The sequence below is a fragment of the Triplophysa dalaica genome, chromosome 2 (assembly GCF_015846415.1).
Source record: "Triplophysa dalaica isolate WHDGS20190420 chromosome 2, ASM1584641v1, whole genome shotgun sequence".
NCBI lineage: Eukaryota > Metazoa > Chordata > Actinopteri > Cypriniformes > Nemacheilidae > Triplophysa > Triplophysa dalaica.
Window position 1 is genome coordinate 26,471,984 of NC_079543.1, and position 23,720 is coordinate 26,495,703.

Below are 23,720 nucleotides of genomic sequence, written 5' to 3' on the forward strand. Positions count from 1 at the left end.
TATTTTGTAGATATTCGCAATGTAAACACAACTATTGCACTTATTAATCACAACTGTTAATACCGTATATGAACAGTCCATATATTAAATCATACAATACATTTCTGAAAGTAGATAGAATGAAATATTACTAATATATTACTTTTCAGTAATTCATTCTGCAGTTCCATATATTTTTTGTTTCATAAAGCATTATATTTGGCAAAGGTACTGACGTGCGAGTGCAGCACAGAAACTGAAAAACATTGATGCTGTTGACGTTTGAGTTTGACAAACGACAAATTCGAGATAATGGCAGTGTGTGTGATTTGCAGAACTGTGTTTAGGAACAAACAATTTAATAAAAGCGTTTAAAATGAAGACAAACGGCAGTGCAAGCAACATTAAAGGCATGAAAAACAGTTAAGCATTAAGATTTGCACACAAAATAAGGCTTAATCGAGTTATCGTTGTTTACACTGTGATAATATGTGCCAGCTATGAGTATAATCATTTCTAATCCAGCAAGGCTCAAATATAATTAGTAAAAAAGAAATACTCAAACATTAAATCCATTAATCTCATTTTCCCTTTGAACTGTTGAATAAAAGCATCATAGCAGGCAACTTAAAACAGTAGATGTGCAGTTTGATTAGAAGTGAGGTGTGTGGTTTACAAGTCACAAGACACAAATGGAATGGAAAAACACATATCTAAAGAGTCCAAAATGCATCTTAAACTCCGCCCCCTTATTACAAACTCGCACCATTGGTTGAGCCAAAATGTTGACAAGACCCATTGGAAAAAACTGCATCCTAGCATGTTGTAGAAAATGGAAAGCAAATGATGAACCCTTATAGCCATTTATCATTACAATATTACAATATTGCGATGTTCTTTTGTTTACAATTGAGATTATTCCAATGCTGCATTGCTACTGTAGAACAAGGCCTAATTTTTTTAAAGGAAATAAAGATCCCTCTGGTGAGGCAGTAATGAGAAAGTCTTCTCCCTCCAGGTCTGTACATAATCAATAATTCCCTGCCGGACATACAAAACTTCCAATTAAGCAGAATGGATGAAAAGTTTACGGAGGCTTCACTATTACTGGATAATTGGGGATCAGCGTCTCAATATTTTAACCTATTAAGACTTATATAGATCCAAACATTTTTTCTCCTGGGCGAATTAAGCATCTTGCATAATATTGCCATGTGGTTATTGGAAATAGTTTGAGTCATTTTCTACACGTGATCTGTCTGTATTTACACTTAAGAAAGTCACATAGTCATGAATAGTATTAATGTCTTTACAGGGACGATTAACCTGCATGTTTTGAGAGAAGGCGAGCGAGCATTTCATTTCTAAAGAAGTCACGCATCATGTTCTTGAGGTGGATTGTGGGATTGATGACGATCTTGAGGACGCTGTTTGTATACTAGGGGGTGCACAATAAGTTTTTTTACTTTTGAGAAATACACACAATGGTGGCCAAGAACTGTATTGTTACAATCACTCTTCCAAATATCTTTCTCTGTGTTCATCAGAACAAAGAAATGTTTACAGATTTGGAACAATTTGAGGGTGAATGATGACATAATTTTCATTTTTGGGTCAACTAAAAGATTTCGTTAACTGTACACTCACCTATCCAAAAATTTCAAGACTACATCTTACTACTCTGGCAACAAAAAGTGTTAGCTGATCCTACTTAGTTTCATTCGTTATGAATTAATAAAACCGAAAACACAGAACAAAATATAAGAATTAATCTCCGAAATAGACTCTGATATTGACTCTTTTAACCTAATAAAATGAAAAGGATGTATAACCTCAGCACAGAGATGTTATCTATACCCACGTTCCCACACGCATGCTTCTATAAAATGTGGGTGAATGCTTTCCCAACACAATGCGTAAAAGCAAAGGTCACGCTTGTCTTTAAAAAGCGCCACTGAGCCAAACGCTTTTCTGACCTTTGATGTGAAACTGATAGGACTCAAAGGTGTGTGTATGCATGTCTATTTCTACAGCGCTTTAAAATGCTACCTACATTTTTAAAAATAAGAAATCACACAAGCAGCGGCCATAGATTCGTCGACAATACAAAACCATTTCAGATCACTTAAGCAGTTGGTTAAGCACAGCGCCAGCAATGTCATGGTCAAGTCTGTATGATTTACATGGAATGCGTGGTCGGTTGTTATAAAGTATACCTCAAATGCACTGTAAGTCACTTTGAATGAAAGTGTTTGCAAAATGTGTTTATGCAAAAGCACAAATTCAGCGTCCATAATCATTAAAGTCCCCAAAATACATGCTGCGCTTTCGGAAATGGAATCGCAACTGGCACGCATTAATAAAAAGGTTCAAGGGGACTGCTATCAACTTGTTTGTCTCATGCTGTGTTAAATCAGTGCATCTTTGATGGACTTACTTCTTCACGCCGGGCGCCAGATTAAAAGTAAAGATCAAGGTAGCTTTAGTTTTAAGATGTTCGGCAGCAGTGGTAGGAATTATTTACATGCGCGTTGAAAATTCATTCATTAATCTTTGAGATATGCCGCCATATATGCGTTTTGGTACAGCTCAAAGAAAAACTTATCCTAAAACATCAAGTTTGTTGTATTAGTTATTACTTGGTTGCTGCAAGTACACTCTTAAAGGGGTCATGACAAGGCTAAAACGAATATTATGGCTTGTTTAAGATGTAATGCAAACATGATTTAAGGTTCAAAAACGCTGTATTTTCCATATACCGTGCATGTTTGTATCTCCTCTTTGCACCGCCTCTCTGAAAAGCGCTGATTTTTTACAAAGCTCATCGCTTTGAAAAGCAGGGTGTGCTGTGATTGGCCGGTTAACCAGTGCGTTGTGATTGGTCGAATACTGCAAGCGTGTGGCGGAAATGTAATGCCTCTTATTTTTGAAACATCAGGCATTTCAGGCAGGTCTGGTGAGCAGTCGCTTTTAGATAGAATTCATCTTTTGTTTTGACACTTTAGTATTTGCAATTTTACGTGTCTAATACATCCATGGGCAATGTATTAGAACCGCAAAGAACCTTTTGTGAAACACAAAGGTTCTTCAGATGTTAAAAGTTCTTAAAAGAACCATTTAAACAAAAAAAGGTTCTTCTATGGCATCGTAAAGCACCTTAATTTTTAAAAATGTATGTTTTGACCATGACTCTAAAAGCACTTGTGATGTGTTTGAAAATTCATATTTTTAATAAAATTACAAACAGTGGAAAAAACGAAACCATTGACTTCCCTGAACTTGAACCAAAAATGAATGTTTCCTCTTAAAAGGTTATTGCAAATATGCGTTCTATGTGGCAAAATAGATTAAACAGGTGCTTTGGTCTAAATATAGTGCATTGCCATTTTTACTTCCGAAGAACGTGTACTTTTATTAAAATTCAGCAGGCAGAATAAATACTTTCAATAGTTCACCCTCGATACTAAGCCTGCTTTATATAAAGCGGCCTGGATTTAAACCCGGAGCTAAAAATGACATTGAATCGGGGATTCACAGTAATGGTTCTGAACAAGATCTCCTCCGAGTCATTTATCAGGCCTGGCTGGGCAGAAATGATTTCTACACAATCACCCCAGACACTTTCACAGAGGAACATGTGCTGTATAGGACACACCGAGCAGCCGAGCTTGACGGAGACAGGTCGCTAAACAGTTAAATGCCCCATCACGAAATACAACGTTCAGCTTCATTAATCACATTAATATTTATTGTTTGATCAGATTTTAATTATACCACCCGTTCTAAGTGTTGCATTTGTGGAGGAAATGAGCGAAAACATATACAGGTCACAGAAATGATGTTTTTACATAAAGAAACCATTCTTTATAATAACCATATTATTTCCAATTACCACATCTACAGTCAACTTGATTTTCCTTACAAATTCTTGCCATTGCAATTTATCTAATATATTTTCAACCCAGTGTTGGGTCAGAAAGGGACAAAGCCAGCCGGTGGGTTAAATTAACCAATAGCATTTTTATATTTGACCCAACGCTGGGTTAAAAATATGCCAGATTCTTCGAATATATACAGTAATTTTATTTAAGACATTAAATTGACATTTATTCTGTATAGCGCTCTGACAATTTTGCATTGTTGTAGCACCATAGTTAATACAAATTAGTTCTCAAAAATGTTTAATATAATAACTTTTTACATGTTTTGGTACGGGGGGGCACGGTGGCTTAGTGGTTAGCACGTTCGCCTCACACCTCCAGGGTTGGGGGTTCGATTCCCGCTCCCGACTTGTGTGTGTGGAGTTTGCATGTTCTCCCCGTGCCTCGGGGGTTTCCTCCGGGTACTCCGGTTTCCTCCCCTGGTCCAAAGACATGCATGGTAGGTTGATTGGCATATCTGGAAAAAATTGTCCGTAGGGTGTGAGTGCGTGAGTTAGTGGATGAGTGAGTGTGCCCTGCGATGGGTTGGCACTCCATCCAGGGTGTATCCTGCCTTGATGCCCGATGACTCCTAAGATAGGCGCAGGCTCCCCGTGACCGAGGTAGTTCGGATAAGCGGTAGAAAATGGAATGGAATGTTTTGGTACAGTATAGCTGCTTTTTAACAATATGTATTGTGAAAAGTGCTATAAAAATGTGACTTGAATTCAACTATATGACCCAGACAGGTTACCTGGATTAACCTGGATGACGTAAACAACGCTGGTTTAACGCTGGTCCTGAAGAACTTCCTATTGCATTAAACAAACGTATGAACAAAATAAAAAATAAAAATGCCTTCGCACATCATCAATAAAAAAGCAGGTAATGTTTTATATTTGTTTTTATAAAAACAATAGAAGTGTTTGGTATGCCCCCAATTAGATAGCTACGTAAATATAAGTATTTGTGTGTGTGTGTGTGTTATGGAAACCAAGCATATCATCTCCGTCACCGCTGCATCTTCCATCCAACAGAGAATTTAATGACATCCTTAATTAAGCTATAATTCAGCAACCTCCTATGTGTGTTTGTGTATTTGAAAGTCAGCAATAGAGAGCACCTATGATGTGCTTGCAACTATTTGTGTTTACTTATCATTGCAGTTTTCATACATCTGCGATAGAGAGATACGGTGCGCGGCACTTTAAAAAAACAGCAAAAATCCAGCTGGTGGAAATGAGCAATCCGCCAGATAAACAGCATATTGTTAATACCACCTATAATGAGCCAGCTCTTTGCCACGAGCGGGAACTGTCACGCCACATAAGACTCTCTCGCCTTATTGTACGGTTTTGTTCTGCGGCTAATTCACCTGACTAATTAGGCAAATTCCTCCGAAGCTGCTTGTTATTGTGTTTTTCAAGTTATCGCCTCAAGCAATCGGCATTCTGTTATGCGCAGCAGGCACACGTAAATACTGTACACTCATGTAAATTTAAGGAAAAGAACAGGTAGAATATTCCTGAACTTTAGACTATTACTGTAGGAAAATTTCAATCTGTTGTTGTCAAACAGTAGGTTGGAACCCAAAAATTGGTCTGTTATGATTACAAAAAAATTATAAATGCTACTAAACAAGTAACTGTGCATAGTGAGTATAACTATAGTAAAGGATTTATCAACATTTAAAAGAGAAGGAAAATCACCATATTTTCTTGTTCTGGTCAAAGTCTGGTTTTTAGTCCAGTTTTAAATCTAGGGTCCTTAACCCATACTAGTACAAACCACAACCACCATAGTAAATATAACTTGTAAAGTTTGATAAAGCTCAAGACCTTCAAACACTGTTTAAAGCTGCAATCCGAAAAATCCTCTCTATCGCCAAACATAAAACATAACATCGCAGGTAACTTTATGCACTCATCTTTATGTATTCAAGTCAAATAAAGTCAAACATTTTCGTTTTCCATGAAATCATACCTGAAAGCCATGAATTGGGTTAAGGAAAGGAGGTAGTTTTCGACACTGATTTTCTATGCACATGTTTAATAACAAATTTACATTTATTTTTAACCCAAAAAAGTTTTTCCATAGCGAATATGGAAGCAGGTTAAAAATGAAATATCCTAAAATACTACTCGCAAGCGTTTGTTTGATCGCTCTTTACAATTCTCTAAACAAACAGTCAAACACAGCGTCTCATACCGGCACACGTTAAATTCAATCCCCCTGTTCGTACTTTAATAACTCATGCAGGGATGAAAAACGATCCCTCAGGGTGAGGTGAAACAATGGCGGTTCGGTAGAGGAGAAACCGATGAAGAGAAGGCGAAAAAGACTAATTTTAGCTGTCGACTTGAGGAGACGGGGACTACGGTGTCTGTGTGGTCGAGTTGACAGTGTACTGGTCACTTTTCCCCGGAGTCCAGTGGCACCATTGCAACTTTCACAAAGCCTGGTCGGACCAATTAATCACTTTGTCTCAGAGGACATGGCCCGTGTGTGTGTGCGTGTGTGTGTGTGTGTGTGTGTGTGTGAGAGAGAGAGAAACAGACACCAAATCTGTTCAACAGTAAAACTCATAACTAAATTTTGTAGGTTTCAGTAGAACGTGTGGTGCTAGTCTGTGCAAGTTACCAAGGGTGTTGTGATATGTTAGGTAAGGGTGTTGCTATGGCGATAGATGGATGCATTGATGGATTTGGAGAACTTGGAGTTCTCTGAATGCATAATTTGGAAACTACAATACTCATACAAGAACCTAGCTTGTATATTTTATGTTTTAAGGTTATATTTAGCAAACGTATAAACATCCCTTCTTACAAAGGAAATATTTTCATCCACTATAGGCTACATTTGTTCCTTTGGTTGAGAGCAGTAAAGTAAGGTCATGGGTTCGAATCCCAGGATCCACGCATACTAATAAAAACCTTTAAACACTATGGAAAAAAATCATATACTGATGTCTCACATGCATTACATTGGTTTGTAAAATGATTTCTTCCGCATTAAAAGGAGTCTAATGCCATTTGTTACAGAAGCTTTTGTTAAATGCAAAACTGATTCAGTACCTAATAGAGTTCCTGACATTTCCAGTAGAGAAAAAGAACTGGAAGTGTCTCGTACCCTGAAAATGGCTTTAGACAGAAGCGAAGGAACAATTATCATTCTCTAGGTGAGATGTTGGAATGGCTGTAACCCAACTGTGACGTGATGATGGGTTTCAGCCAACAGTCTGAACGCAACTATGGACACGCGCTATAATAAAAAGCTTTTCTTTTGCCATTCTGACAAAAGTTTGAGACGAACAGCAGGAGGACTTTATTTAGGATCCGGGGGAAACCACTTACGGCGCAGCAGCGACAAAATTTTGATTCCATGTTTGGAATATTTTCCAGCCCTTTCTCGCAATGGAATTGTCACGTTAGCGATGTTTTTCCAAAGCAGAACCAAACCTCTCTCGTGGCTGTTTTTAACCTTGTTTAACCTCAAAGGATTTCATAAAATACCTCGGTTACCTTCAGATGCGGTCTTGTGTTTGAAGGATGCAGAATAATTGGAAGAGTAGCTAGAAGGACAATTCGGTCATATATTTTTAATGAGCGCTGTATGAATTCTATTATTTTGTGCGATTGATGTTTGCTCGGCACACTGGGATTTACGAGCTAACATACATAATGCATGGCACATCTGTACCTAAACATGTGAAACAATGCGTCAGTGACCTAAAGTTAAGATTACAGCTCTCCAAGTATAATAATTGATTTTAGATTTCATTTATATTAATATTTTGTAAATTAAATTAAATTAAATTAAATTAAATTAAATTAAATTAAATTAAATTAAATTAAATTAAATTAAATTAAATTAAATTAAATTAAATTAAATTAAATTAAATTAAATTAAATTAAATTAAATTAAATTAAATTAAATTAAATTATTGTTTTTTATGTTGCTTCCGCTAAAACCATCTGTATTCTAAATTATGTATATTAGCTATTAACAACTGTACAAACAAAGTCAGACAAATTTTTAATTGACATCTTGAGCCTATTAATTATCTACACCATGCAAGCAGAACCAGTTATCTCTCATCACGATTGCCTGTTTATCAAATTCAAATTACCAACATCTACGCTTGTCTTTCGATATTGTTCTTGGCTAAGAGGCTGTCGCTTAAAATTACAGTCACGCTTATCTGGAATTAGTGATATTTACCGCTTGTATAGGTGTGCGTCAGCTCTCAGCTAAAAACATGAAGGTTGGTTGTTGAAGGTCTCTTGTTCTTAAGAAACAGCAAGCCGAGGTCAGAGTAATGTTAGAGATGTTTTTCTGGGTTGTGGGGTGAAAGCACCTCACCCACACAGCAGACCAAGGCCAAACTAACAAGGGCTGATGGGATAAGCAGTATTTTGGCTTTCCTTTCTTACATTTAGTCTTTTTCTCCTAACTTACTATGGGTGTCGTGATTTCCACATATTTTTCAAAGAAAGCCCCACGAATGAGGGAACAAACCCCCAACATATATTTATATAAATTATATATGGTCACACATAATAGTTCTTTTAACTGAGGGTACTGCCTAGCAACACCGTAGCAACCCCTCAGAAACATCCCAACAACCATCCACAACATCTTAGCAGCCTAGCAACCTCTAGGTAACCACCCTAACATAAAATTATATATGGGAAGAACATTGTAAAAACCATTAAGCACACCTTAAGCAACCACTTACAACACCTTTTAACATAAGATTCTATATGGGTACACAAAGCTCATTTTTTTTCCTGATGGCAGTAAAAACTGCCTTGTAAACATTCAGAGCACCATAGCAACACCCTAACAACCCCTAGGCAACCACTTACAACACCCTTATTTCAAAAAAATTCTATATGGTCACTGAAAACGTATAGACCCTTTGACTGATGGCTATACAAACTGCCTAGCAACACCTTAGCAACCATTCAGAACAACACACATGTGCACATTATATTCTTCCATAAAATAACATAATGTCACCCAAAACTTGCAAAACATGCCAAGCAACACCTTAACAACCATTCAACATATATTAGCAACAGCATACTTTAGGAATGCCCTGGCAACCATCCGCAGCATCCTAGAGCTTCACGGTAGTGAGTTTTGACATTACTGCAACTTGAAATCTGGTTAGGTGTTTCAACTGACTCATCTGATGTTTGACACCTGTTAGGACAATACATGTTAACACCTGTACAAACCAACAATCCTGCAAGTTCAGCTTAAACCGCAATAAGAAATGCAAGGATACCCTCACACAGGATGAGGAGCAAACTAGAATTACAGCTGACTGTGAGGGAACAGAGGCAGGCAGTAGAGAAACCGTGAAGGCGGGTGAAAAGGAGCCTAAAAGACTTGAGGGCGGGGGGATGGGTATTTGGCAACCCTGTCCTACAGAAAGCGCCGTGGGGCATTTGTTTTCTGAGAGGAATTACAAGTGGAAGAGAAACAAACCCTACAGCCCCTGAAAAGAAAATCCTCTCAGCTTTCCGTTGCCTTTTGCTGCTTTTAAGAAAAGGGTGAATCGGTGGATTACAACAAGATTTATTGGTTTACCTCTTGCCTGAGAATTGGGAAGTTGAAGACGTTTTCTCAAGCAGCAGGGAGGAAAAATAGGATGTTCAAATAGAAGTCAACCAATTGCATTGACTGAGTGTCGGAGCTCAGCGGGAGCCCTATTGAAACTTTTCTCGCTGTTTTGCACACACGGGCCGGGAGCCAACGTGGCACCCCGGTCAATAACTGATGAAAGAGATGTGATGTTATCTATAATGATGCACACAGCAAATACTTTTCATATTTTTCTGTGAGGTCATGGGTTCGATTCCCAAGGAACAAGTAAGCTGTTTTGGATAAAAGCGTCTACTAAATGCATAAATGTACAGAACTTAGACTGTCAATGCAAGAGAGTCTACTGTGACATCTCTCCATTATAATTGTCTGTGTATGATCTTTTTGAGAGACACTAAAGAACCTTAAGAGAACATCTTTTTTATGAATTCCAGCATTTGGTGTGTCCTTTTCTTGCTTTTACGAGTGTGCAAGTTTGTGTAAAACCTGATGATCCATGTTTTTCCTGAATGATTCTGAATGCTCCAGAATGTACCGAAGAGGATCTTGTGCATTTGCTTTAATGGAAGCAAAAACTACGCATTTTTTATGAAGGTGCATGTCACTAATTTATTTGTTTGTTTAGTGACCTAGAAATAGGGCAGAATTTTTAATATCCTCTCAGCATTTTGCATCGAACCTTTCTTTGTTGTTACATTTGGTCACAATTGCATTTGGCTTTGAGACCCCACTGCATTTGAAATCTACAAAAATAAGAGTGTTATTTCTCAACTCATAAAACTTTTGTGACTTCATAGACATAGAAACGTGTTACGAAGTTTAGCACAAATTATTGTTTTAAAAAATTGAATCCATGAGGGCTTCATTAGTGGATATTGTGAATACAATCATGTCTCATACCCTACAGTTTTACGGATACAAAAAAGATCACATCCAGACATATACGGTTGTAAGAGCAGTGATGAGATTAATTAACATGAACTCTCAGTCCCTCAGCTCACCAGAACTCTCCAACCAGACTTAATTTGGGTTGAAGATGATTCATAATTTGATCATATTCTCAGGTCGACCGCAGTAATTTTCTATCAAACTTAAATGTCAGATAGAAGCTCGGGTCAAAAGCGCTGCCATATGGTTCTCAGAAGATGTATGAGCCTATGCATAAATGAGAAGCATTTAAAGGACAAGTTATCAAATCCAATTCCCTATGACACAGGAAACAAAACAAGGTAAAAATAACTTAAAAACGATTTAAAAGCAAATTCACCTTTTGGAACTTCAATCTGTAAACCTCAGATCATTTTGAACAAGCATATAAACAGTCCATGGGTGGAATTTCGCAGGTGCAGTAACCTTGAGGAGAGAATGGCAATAGACCATCCAGCATCATTAGTTCTAGGTGTTAAGTAGATCTTTCTCAAAAGTGTGAGAACGCCCTTGGGTCTATGTGCATCTATGCCAGCAAAGTTCCAAGATACTGTACATCCTTTCCCCACTAGTGAACTCCCCCAAGGCACTTTTAAGAATGAATTATAAATGATTTCTGAAATAATGTCTTTGTGTGTTTATAACATATGGATCATTTCATATACCGTATAATATTAGAACATTCAACGATGATTTGTATTTTAGAAAGTAACATTAAAAAGTAGTATTTTTGAAATATATTTTAAAGGGTGTTAGTATGTGTTTTTTGGGATAATTACTTTGAATTAGCCAGCCAGCCTTGCTCACATAATGAAAAATAATGAGATTAATAAATAATGCTTTAATTCATTAAAGTTCAGAACGCTTCCGCAGTCATTATGCATCATAAAAAGGGATGCGTAAAAACGCACGGCTCCGCGCTTCAGCTTTTACGCCGTTTTTCGGTTGACTGCCACCATCGTGTGGAGAGGGCGAGATGCAACTTACTCTGCGTACCCGCACTTCAAGCAACAATTCAGTCAAGTAACAAGCTCATTTCAACCGAGAAAAGACTTAAATGTCTGCTTTGTAGACATTGTAGATATAGGCGTGCGTAAATGCGCAATGCTGTTGCAAACACTTATTCCGGTTTTTCGAATGTCAATCTTGCTTGATTCACACGTTATGACACTGACAGATGTAGACGAAAGAGGACCCATACTCATACATCATAAAAAGATACAGCAACACCACAAATAGCGCAGGTCCCAGCTACAGGAAAGAATGGATGCCATTTGGACACTTGAGTTTGTTATAGTCAGAACTTGCTTTACCTGCAGGTGTGACCTGACGTTCCCTGTGACTTTACACGCTGGGTAATGTTGAACGCATTCAGATACATTTATTTATTCAATTACAAGCATTGCCAGAAAACAGATTGATCCAGTTAATGCGATAAGAAGGAGGGAAAAGCACTTTTACGCACGGGAGTTGCACGCTCACCTGACTGCGAAGCGCACTGGGGAATAAGGACAGCGGTGATGATAATGAAGATGAGTAGGAGAGATCGCATCTTGGTCAGATGAAGAGGCTGAATATCCATTTCTTCACATTTCCAAGCGATTGTCCCCTTGGCGAGCTGTCAAACGTCCGCCTTTGCGCAACTGTTCACGTTGGGCGCATGGTCTGAAGTTGAACCTCGGTTTATTTCTGCAAGCAAAATTGGTTCTGTTGATAAAAGGTGAAGAAGAGTTATTCCTGGTCTAGATGTGACTGTGTTGGGACAGTCATTACTCTACGCTGAATTCCAGACCGAGTTACGGTCTCCGTGCCCGGGCACGCGCCTTGATAAGTTAAACACCTCCCACTTTAGTGGTGATTGGGCAGAAACGTGAATTAATTGAGGGAAACCGCGCCCCCAAACACAGATAGGATGTTTTATATATTCTTTTGAGGAATTTCGTGCCTTTGTGTTTCTTATATACTTTTATAAGTCAACGTCAATAACATCAAATCATTTGAACAACTTTAAATTTACTATAATTACACAATCATAAACATATCTTTTTATAAAATTGAACCTACCACGCCTTTTGCACCTGGCAACATGGTAAAACCTTATTTTGTTGGACATACTAAAATATATATATAAATAGATGGGTGTTTATATATATATAATTAAAGTGGTATTTCTTTAAATGCTTTAAAGTAGAATGTCATGCAGTACCAAAATATTGGCAGTTCATGAGGTCATCATATCTTGATATTGTCAGATACTTGTAAGGCTTAGATCTTGTACTATTAATACATAGTCCCCTAAACTCCATCTTTGGTAGCGTCCTTTCCAGTGTTGCAATGCATAACTGATAAAACTGCTGTGGAGCAATGTGTATTGTGACAATCCCAACAATTCCATCTGATGTCTTGTAAGTATTTAAATGTATAATCTATACAATAAAGTGCACTATAAACATGGAAGAGACGAAAATGCAGAACCATTGCTTGAACAATAGCACCATCTAGTGTTAAGATGAAGGCAAGTCTTACAACTTGGCAAGTTGCCTACTTGGACAGCATTTTGACCATGACAGTAGCACTGCTGGGATGCCTTTAGTCAAATCAAACTAGTGTAACGAAACTATTGCAGTACAAAACAAAATATCAAAGCAGGAGTCATCTGGAAAAAAACTTTTCTGAGCAATTTTCTTAGCTGTCTTTGTCAATAAACTAGTGCCTACGTTTCAATGAATTTGATAATCCCCCTCTGGTTTCTATACAAAAATGTAAACTGTTTGCATATTTGATGTAATAATAAAATTTTCATTAAAATACATGTTAAGGTAGGCAGCTCACTAGGTTTTAAGACAGCCAACGCTTCCAGATATTCACAAATACAATTAGTCCAAAACCTCCATATAGGTAGAATTTGTTTTTAATATACTTTACAGATGGATATACAGCTCTAAAGAGAAAAAATAAAATAAAGTAAATCCTGCTTCTGGCTGAGCGGTTGAGTGGCCCAGTGCATGCTACCAAATCAGTTACATATTCATACCACACACACTCGCTCTCACACAAACACAATACAAGCACACTGCGACATGTATACATGCACACATGGATAAAGCTAAATGTTTATACACCGATGAAACTGCATACAAGAGCAAAGGTGAATCTCACGAAACCGGTCGAGAACACGTCCAGGTAAACTCTAAAATCAAAAGGACAGAAATTGTATTTTGCATAAAGAAGGTCTTTTGCATTATGGTGCTATTTCCACGACAATTAAGCTACATTACACCGTCTGTTACCATAATGGGGAAAATGTTTTAGGTCACTGTGACATAAGGAAAAAGTTCTGCTTTTAAAAGTATACAGATGGTAAAAAATTAAATGTATAGCATTTTGTCACTCTAATAAAGCAACGGTAAAGACCATCCGAGTTGCTGAGCGCTTAACTGTCATTAAAATACCACCAATGCAAAAGACACACTAGTTTCATTTTCTATATACCAAATTATTCTTTTTTGATTCAGTTTAAAACAAATGCCCTGAACACATTTTCATGCGATTCACCCACAAACGACTCACAGACCCGAACTAAAACAGATGCATTAGTCATTCACAGGCACCCACAGATAATCCGATTTTGTTCGTGCGCACTTGTGATACGGAGAAGTCTGATAACTGCTGTGTTTTTACACGAGGGGGGTGCAGAGTTACGAGAAAAGGCTTTACAGAATCCGCTCGGAAATCCACCGGCGAGGCCCGAATTCTGCGGGACATCAGTGCTATGAGCTCCTCCCCCGGCATGAATGAGCCAATGAACTTTGGGATCTCTATGACATCACTTGCAAACGAATACATTTCAGTGTTTGTCAAGTTGGACGAAGCAGACGGCAGAAATTGGCTTAAATCAAACGTCCAGTTTTATGTGGCAAGAACACAGAGGCACTAGCATTGGAGGCGACATCAGAGAGGTTCAACATCCTCATTTCCAGTCTTTTCAACTTTCTTTTCTCTTTGTGGGGGGGATGTAAAAGCAACCTTGATTGAAAAGATCCTGCAGGAGTATCCCACAACCTCCCTCCGTCCCCCAGAATCCTGATCTGTCATTTCGTACACGTAATAGTTTTCTTCTTACCCCAAGATACATTAAAAGTTTGAGATTTAGTCTCTTCTGCAGTGAGGATGCACGGGGTCTGTGCACATCTGCAGAGTCGCATGCACTTGAGAGGGGTCTGCATGGCAAACAGAGACATTATCTTGCATAGTTTTTGATGAAGTCCTGAACTTTGTTCCTGAAGTCATCCTAAAACGGCAAAGAACAACCCATTTGGTTTGAACTAACAATTTATCTACAAATGAGAGTGAAACAGGTTGCACTTTATTTTACAGTTTGTGAACCTATAGTGTACTTACTGTGTAATCACCCAAGTACTGGGTAAATAAAATGAACTACATGGGTTAGCTTTAGGGGTTGGTTTGGGTTTAGTACCTAGTTATTACCCACTTATAATATTTAATATAATAAGTACACAGTTTATAGATGGGAAACAGGATTGTAAAATAAAGTGCCACCGAGTAATGTGCTCCAAATATATACCTTATCTCGCAGATGATGCTCTGCTGCATCTATATTCAGTGGATCATCGAAGTTAAGAAGATCCTGTGAAAGAAACAACTGATGTCTCACAGGATTCAAAGTTGATGAGTATTCAAAATAAACTCTACATAAAAATCAAGCATGTACTTACAGTGAACAGGGAATTCAATCCCCATACAACATCCTAATGCAAAAAGAGTAAAATAAAGATGACTCGATTAATACAGAAACACGTCATACTAAATTAAACAATACTGGATTTATTTTTGCTATTAAAGATTGGATTTTCCAGTAACTTCATGTAATACATAATCAACCCAGAGATCCTCATATTCTGGGGCACTTTTGACTACCATTGTAGCAACCAAAGGTGGCCAAAACCTGTTTGGTTACTAGCATTCTTCCAAATATCGTTCTCTCTGCTGAACAGAACGAATAAATGTATACAGATTTGGAACAACTCGAGGATGAGTAAATGATGAATTTTTATTGTTGGGTGACCTGTCCCTTTAAAAAATCTTGTAAATGTTATCAATAAAGATAAGGTTTTTGTAACACATTGTTGTGATACAGCAAAAACAACCCAACGTAATAATCGCAACATTTTCTGTTCCTCGTATCCCTCAACACAACTGTTAATCGGATTACAGGAAACATCTCAGCCTGGTCAATATACATCAGTCTATCACATCACTTAAGGCTGAAATTCTCAGCAGAAGATTTTAAACCTTAGCACTGCGCAGAGAAAAACAGAAGATGAATCATTTCAATACAATCCTCGCTCGCAAGCCCTGGTATTATTTTTCGCTGCACCAAAAGGAATTACCTTTAATGTACGCGTCGGCGCCCATCCAGTGCCATCAATTGAGTGTTCTCGCAATAAACTGCAGAGAGAGAGAAATGTGTGTGATTTCTGCACGTTTATTTTGTAGCCAAGCGTTACACCTGTATACCTAAATCTAAAAAACAGCAGAACGGTTTTGAACAACTGTACAACTCTGCTCCCCGTCAGAATAAAGCATGAAGGAAACTACGCAGCACGTACCTTAGACAGATCTCGCCGGTCTCTGCGATGTTTGGGTGCCATATTCTAGTCAAGCACTTGACTTTGGGAGGCTGTGAAAAACAATAAATAGTCTGTTTCACATCTCAGCTCTTGTCTTCTAGAAAAGTCTTTAGAATTTACAATGAGGAATTGCATACGTTTGTATATCATCACTGTGGATTGCAGCAATGCCTTCCGTGTTTGCAATACGTGATTTTTCTCTAAAAGTATATGTCTGAATTTCTGCACAGCCTTGGGGTCCTCGTGGGTCTTCTGAGGTCACGGCTCCGCCCCATTACATGTGTGTGCGTGCATTCGTGTGGACGCCATTTCATTAAATTCAGACGCGGTAAAGAGTGAGTAATGCCGTAAACATCTATTTAACAGCCTCGCTTGCAAATGGACTACTAAAATCATCGTTGCACTGCGAGTGAGCTAGTGTGGCATTTCCTCATTACTTCACGATGTGTCACGGGCTCTTACCACCATATTATAAGCTTCAGGGACTTCGATCTCGAACTGGAACTTTCCGCCAAGGTAATAGCCTTCATCTGTTGAGAGGTTTTAAATAAATAAAAGGTTACGTTTTGCATCTCATGGGTAATAAAAAAGAATGCTATTACAATTCTGGCCAACACCAATAATTATTTTCATGTTAAGTAAAAAAACAATAAATGTGTTATGAGGACGTTTACATTTATGCATGAGGCAAAAAAAAATTATACTACTTAGTCATAAAAATGATGAGAACACAAACTAAAACGAATGTTTTCGTCTAATTCAAATTACTACTATAACGTACAGGATGAAAAGTGGAAAACTATTAATAAGAGAAATGTTAAGGAAAATTAAATATATAGGATCATATTTTATGAGAAAAGTGCGTTTTTGGAAAATGTGCGTGTAATGGCCCATTTTCATTACATACATTTACATACATTACACTGTCAATGTGTTATCGTTCATCATCTGCCCAAAAAATATTTTCTCTGTTTCGTTATTATTAAAGTATCGTTGTGAACTGTCTTAAATTTGCTAAATAGCTTTATTTAGTGAACAGGGCATAAAGGTTGAAGTTAGCGGTAAGTCACAGCAAAATTCGAACATTTTTTAAATTACAACACAGATCATTGTATGTACATTATATATAGCATAATCTTCAGCTGAAATATTCTCATCGCTGCACAATTTTTACCATTGTACAGCCCACCCAGGTCTACAAGTGAATCTTTTTACCAGAGGATAGAATCACCTGGGGAAATGGCCAACTGGAAGTGATGGAGCTTATTCTCATCTGGAAAAGTCACTTTACAGGTGCCTGCGAAAAGGATGAGAATGGTTTAGGAGAACTGGTTTTCACCAAAGTACAGCTTTGTCTATCATTTTACGTACAATGTAAGAAAGAAACATCAATTAAACATCTTTATTAACATTTATGAAAGAAATGACCTGGGTCTACTTACTTGGAAGGTGGGACTCCAGTTCAGCGACCTCTGCAAACACAAATCAAGTTGAGACCAGGTCACAATGTAAAACCATTTAAACCAACAAACCAGTACATGAACAGTTCTTTGCTCTTTACCAATGCGTATAAGACACATGCATACTTTATTTTCTGAAGTACTTAGTACTTGGAATGTGTTGCCAACGTAATCTTGATCTTTGAAACACAGATATGAGTGACAGCTATATGCAGATATACGGCCACCTGCATTCCTACAATACCATCTGTAAATGTTCAGCTGGGCTGGATCCAATAACCTCACTGATACAAGAACCAGACTGAGTTTTTGACTGTGGATAGGAACTGTTGGTAACGGCACGCAGACTCCTCCTCTCAGTCGGTTATAAATAGAGCTCTGCTGATCTGGCCTGCACCACATGCCTACACCAGCATTACTGACACAACAACAGCAAGCAGAGCACAGTCGCCATACACACAACTCTACTTTCATCGGGATTTACACATATTCAAGCACAAACCATCAGAAAAACACAGACACACAGCACAGTCTATCAGACTGATGCATCACATTGCATTGAACCATTCATATATTCATTCATTTTTATTTGTATGCGTGTTCAAACCCATGACCTTTCAGCTGCTCTAAGCAATGCTACCATGTTATTGGTGATCCTCAGCCCAGACACGCAGATGGATTTTTTTTGCAATTCTTTGGAAAACAATGTGTTATATGCCTCATAGCTGAATATGGAGTTTATTATTTATGCAAAATATGCTGAAGACCCACGTGTAACAGACCTCATTGATGCATTTTGACATCCTCATTAATGATCGCTAAAACTGATTTGCAGAAATGTTCAAATAATCACAATATCCAAACAATGGAACTGACCAGAAACAGCAAACTGTAATAGCTTTATTTGGAACGGTACAAATTTCAACCTCAAAACATCAAATGGCATCTGCAAACAGATTTATTTGTGCAACATGATATATTCAACAAGCGACACAGAAAGCCTGGATTTGATCCATTAGTAATTAATTGGGATATTATTAAAAAGGCTTCGTATATGGAAGCAAAACAATTCTTAAGAATAAAATGACAATATAATAAAGAGTTTGTTTGTAAATATCTCTAACTCGGCTTTTTATTTCCTGTTCATTCTAATTTCCAGCTAATGCATTGGTCTCTATAGTGAGCTACAATAACAGAAATATTAAAGGAGTTTCCATCTTTGCATTTGTACCTTTGATAAGCAGTCGGTCCCTGATGGACACTCTGTGAGAGGCATCGTTGGATCCTGCATGGTTCCGGCCGGCCCTGACCCCCTCCTCCCTCTTCAGCTTACTGGCTAACGTCAGCATACCAGCAGACAAACATACACACTCACACACACACCTGTGAGAAAACACAAAGACAGTGAACATACACACTTATTATGCAATACAAGTAACCAGACTATACGTGTAAAAAAATCGCTTTTTTACAAATGTAGCCTACAAAAGAAGCCAAATGTAGAAATGGTAAAAGTTACTATTTTAAAATCACAATAAATGAATATGATCATTAATATTTCAGTTTCAGAATTTTCCTAGCGATATTTTGTGGTTTAAATTCCCCTTTTGAGGAAGTTTTTTAAAATAATTTCCCAAAGAAACCAAGTGATTTTAAATAGGCAGGTAAATGCTACTTTGCAGCCCATATCTCAAATAAATGGGCAGAAAAAATAAAATAAATAACTATTTTATGTTCTATATAAGCCCTCCCTTCTCCATTTTATGGGTAATATTGCTACAAAGCAATTTTCTCTCAAAAAAAATGCTTTTTGTCACAACAATGATCTTTATTTCCCATTTTAAAATGGAAACCTGGGGCAAAGACTGATATTTTTCTGGTTTTATCAACATGGGTTTAGGAAAATATAGACAGATGCTTCAATAACTTTCTGAGAGTTTGCATTTTTATGTATAAATGAAATGTCACATCCAAAATGCTTATATTGAAGAAGACTGAAATGAATTAAATATATATCAAGGAAGTAACATTAGAGTGAACCTACTATTCTTATACTTTTCCTTTAATAGGAAAGCAGTTTAATTGAAATGAGTAATGTCACATTTTATTACATTTGAAGAAATATTTAGAAAAACATGGTACATTTTAAATAAGTATATTCATTCTTTATCTTTTAGTTTTATCCGACAAGTTCCTTTAAAATGTTGTTTTATAATGTACGAAAAGACAATTGTGTTTTGTTTGACTCCAAATACAACATAAGCAGTCATATTTTGAAAAGCTGCCATAACCAATACACCAAAATAAAGTTATAAAGGGATTCAAATACAGTCATGTTAGTCTTTATTTACAGTAATCTGTTTGACCTTAAGGACTAAAAAAGAATCACGGCCAATATGTTTAACATTACGTTTACCATGACAATGTTTTTGTGGATAGGTTGGCATGAATCCTATGGTTGCTTAGTACATTTAACTAGTATTACTGTATTTCTTAGACTTCAACTATGACAGTATCCTTTTTACAATGATAATACCATGTTTTTGGATATCATCATGTCTATGTAAGGCATGAAATATTCTTGAAGGCAGCTTAAAGTTTCATGCACATATTTGTTACCATCACACTAACATGTTTCAGGTACAATTTACTGCAAGAGTATATTACGATTATATTAAAACCTACGTAACATTAGAGAACAAAACAATCCCAACTTTAATAGTTTTGAGTTACCGGTTTGATTTGAGCTGCTATTGTGCTAACATGAATTTTAGCATCTTTATGTTGACTCAGAATACACCGCGCTTTATTTATGACAAGATTCATACGACTGTCTTGTTAATATTGAAATACAGAAGTTGTACGATCTTTACGTTCGTAATAAAACTCAAAATATGTCAAATAAGTCGACAGGGGTCGACACAGCACTTACCTGCCGCTGTCAGAGTAAATAAACTGCCCAGCTCACATGATAGTCGGTTCCTCCTCCATAAATGAGTTTCACACTTACACCCAACAAACGACGTAATAAAGTTTAATGTTTTAAGCAGAAATATAAATGAGTGGAATGCTGCGCAGATTACTTTGCTGTGACTTCAATCATTTCCGCGGAGCGATTTAGTAACCGGAAGTAGTCGCGTTCAACAAATCAGTGTCACGGTCGGAATCAAATGTCACCGTAAAAGGTTCCGCTAGTCATGCACTTGAGTACATAACCTAAGGAGAATTTGTGACTTTTAATTCGAAAATATGATTTTAGTGCACGTCGAATTATTTTATGGCTGGTTTAAACAAATAAAACAAATAAAGTTAAGATTTCAAAATATTCAAAACTGCAGCGCAGGTTTTGTTTGTGTCATTGAAAAATTGCATACGTTTAAAATAACATAAACAAGTCAATTTTTTTACTATTTAACATTTATGCATTTGGTAAACAATTTTATCAAAAGCAACAAACTGGTGCATTCAGATTAGATTTCCTGTGTATGGTGATGTGACTTATTTTAGGTGGTTATATTTGACAAATATTTTACAGTGACAAAATCAGGATTCAGGTTTACAAAACACATGACACTGCTGTTTTTGTACATTACTTACTTAACTCTGTAAATAAAAACAAGACATGACTTTTATTGAAAAGTACATTTCAATCTGCATTTAAGTCAAAATGTCCAAGCCAAAACTGTTTTCAGTTCAAATGAAATTCTAGGAAGTCTCTGGTTTAGAGGCTAATAAATAGAAGTATTTCACCACAACCGTCACTTCTGTGTCGGTGGACGAAGCCCCCATTTCGTTCAACAATCTAAATAAACACAAACATATACTGGTTTAGTTGTAGCTGTTATTGTGCATAGTGCAACATATTGATCGCACAATATACTGTATCTTACATAATTTCATTGTCATCAGATGTAAAAGAACAATTCAATTAAGAGAATGTGTATATATATAAAAAAGTACGTATACAGGATTCCATTTCAGATAGACTGCATTTAAAGTATTATTCACATTATATAATGTTTAAAGACTTGCCGTTCTGTTATGTGCTTGGACAGGTTCTTGGCTTCAGGATCCTTTTCCAAAAAACCTTGATAGGTTGAGAACGATTCAACCAAACCAATGAACCTGGACAGTGGCATAAGTACTGGACTCCTTAGACATTCATGCCTGTTAAAAAATCAAATAGTCATTAAAAAGCTTTAGAAAGTTTTCATTAAAATGCATTTTATAGGCACATACATTTAACAACACACCGTCTACGACATGCTGACGTGATGAGAAAATACTATAATGTTAGGCTACTTGATCCCTTGCTTAGGCTCAGTGTAATAATGTGCACACTTACCACTCTTTATCTCTGTATGAAACACAGTCATAAATATTCTTGTAGACTTGCAAAGAACTGGATCCAATGTAAGCTTTCCGATAAGGCTGCAGGGCTGCATAGAGCTGAACAACAATTTACAAATGAACTGAAATAACCTTGATAAGAAGATGAATCAATGTATAGGATACTGTAATGTAATTCGCTTTTGATAAAAGCGTCTGCCAAATGCATAAATGTAAATGTATCACATCTGAATCATTTAGATTAGGGTGTTTTAACCTCTTGACAGATTTCATTCAGTTTAGGGGTTTTGTCTCCATATTCCAGCTCAAAATCCATAGTATAGCTAAGCAGAGCTAGACAGCCCCCTGGCCTCAAAATTCTGTCTGCCTCTCGGAGAAAACGTGGATGGTCAAACCAGTGAGCGGCTGAAAAAGATGTAACCAAGTCAGCTGATTCGTCCTCAAAGGGAAGATCCTCTGCAGTACTCTCTCTAATAGAAAAACAGATAAAGATCTCCACTGTTAGTGAGCCTCACACACTTTTCTTTTAAATCAAGGAAGTTTTGGAAGATATCACACATGCCAATGTATAATTTATATATATATTATTGGAAAAGTAATGAGTTTTATACCTGTAACACACATTTGGAGCATGTTCTTCACTATCAGCTATCTCAAGTTGAGCTCGACTGATATCTATCCCGACCACTGTGAGAAAATAAGGTGCCAACAGCTACGTACCCTGGCCAGATCCACATCCCACATCCACGGCTAGATCCAGCTGATCCGGTATCTTTTCACATGAAGAAAAACAGGCTCTTTGTGTCAATCGTCTACATATGTTATGAAATTACAGGGTAAGCAAATGTTGAAAGAAATTTAGATTGCTTTATACACTTTACAGACTCTTTTATCCAAAGCAACTTGGTTCAAGGTACATGTGTTTTCCAAGGATTCAAACACGTGAACCTTGCACCCAACCCTAAGTAAACTACAGCAACACGATTTTAATACTGTATACTACAGTAGTAGACTACATGAAAACTGTTATAGCCTAATGTAAAAGCTGTTTAGAAAACTTGTCTACATTCAAAACATAAACGCAGAAAAACTTTGAAACACATCCAAGGTATGTGCAAAAAGTGTGTAGTAATAAAAGTACAGTGACATAGGCCAACAGTTTCACAAAATCCAGCTAAAAGCAACACTTTTCGCGTCTTTTTTAAATGCAGACACGCTGAATGCGCGCGCAAACAGGCAGCGATGCGGCGCTAATATTTCGGAAATATTCAACTTTTTGGAGGCTCGCGTTTTCCGCGCGGTCCAGACGCGGAGTGTGAATCAACCCTAACACTATTTTCAATAATTTAAAACAAGCAAATTGAAAGTAAGACCTTGTTTTCAAGTCTGCATTCACATTGAATGCTCAGTCATTCTGACTGAACCCTTTCCAAACACTTATATAAAATCACACAGAAATATCATACTCTTTTTCGCAGGAAGTTCAACACTTCATCTATGAGCTCCTGTGGAGGACAGACCCGGTAGCAATGGTAAGATTTAGCATGATGTTTCTCTTCAAAATGCCTCTATGCCATTTTCCTCTTGAAGTGTTGGGAGGGTCAAACCTCACAGAGGAACCTGTCAGCAGTTTGCCCTTAAAGTTATTTAACAATACAGCCGTGTGACGTTTGCCTTGTACTTTCAGTACAATCTTTTATTGCGTGTTTGCTTAAGTCAATAGCTTCCTATTGACAAATCCATTTTGCAACATTTTACAACAGTGGTTTAGAAGCACTTCCTGTTTTTTTTTTTTTTTTTTTTTTTAATAACGTTACTGT

At 37.1% G+C, this 23,720-nt stretch overlaps 3 protein-coding genes across 8 annotated transcripts in view; all 3 read right to left on the bottom strand.

Moving 5' to 3' along the window:
* Positions 1–12,212, bottom strand: part of LOC130439543 (receptor tyrosine-protein kinase erbB-4-like) — a 142,474-nt gene extending 130,262 nt beyond the window's left edge. For all 4 annotated transcript variants that reach the window (XM_056772224.1, XM_056772223.1, XM_056772221.1 and 1 more), the window contains exon 1: positions 11,922–12,212. In XM_056772224.1, the coding sequence (XP_056628202.1) occupies positions 11,922–12,021 (100 nt within the window). In that variant the 5' untranslated portion in view covers positions 12,022–12,212. The remainder of the gene's footprint in view (positions 1–11,921) is intronic.
* Positions 12,213–13,334: 1,122 nt separating this feature from the next.
* Positions 13,335–20,930, bottom strand: ube2f (ubiquitin-conjugating enzyme E2F (putative)). The gene is made up of 10 exons (XM_056735111.1): positions 20,483–20,930; positions 18,782–18,933; positions 17,533–17,562; positions 17,322–17,387; positions 16,553–16,620; positions 16,070–16,140; positions 15,851–15,908; positions 15,176–15,208; positions 15,025–15,087; positions 13,335–14,730 (listed from the first exon to the last, which is right to left on the bottom strand). The coding sequence occupies exons 2-10, from the start codon at positions 18,897–18,899 to the stop codon at positions 14,680–14,682; spliced, it is 558 nt and encodes a 185-aa protein (XP_056591089.1). The 5' UTR covers positions 18,900–18,933; positions 20,483–20,930; the 3' UTR covers positions 13,335–14,679.
* Positions 20,931–21,160: 230 nt separating this feature from the next.
* On the bottom strand, positions 21,161–23,604 carry si:ch211-93g23.2 (uncharacterized protein LOC100005086 homolog). Of its 3 annotated transcripts, none has more exons than XM_056735143.1 (6): positions 23,367–23,604; positions 22,621–22,672; positions 22,157–22,305; positions 21,896–21,999; positions 21,583–21,717; positions 21,161–21,352 (listed from the first exon to the last, which is right to left on the bottom strand). In XM_056735143.1, the coding sequence occupies exons 3-6, from the start codon at positions 22,214–22,216 to the stop codon at positions 21,256–21,258; spliced, it is 396 nt and encodes a 131-aa protein (XP_056591121.1). In that variant the 5' UTR covers positions 22,217–22,305; positions 22,621–22,672; positions 23,367–23,604; the 3' UTR covers positions 21,161–21,255. The 3 variants fall into 3 exon arrangements, with proteins under 3 accessions (XP_056591121.1, XP_056591103.1, XP_056591111.1); XM_056735125.1 differs by having other exon boundaries at positions 22,157–22,370; positions 22,512–22,672; XM_056735133.1 differs by lacking the exon at positions 23,367–23,604 and having other exon boundaries at positions 22,157–22,370; positions 22,512–23,345.
* Between the last annotated feature and the right edge of the window lie 116 nt (positions 23,605–23,720).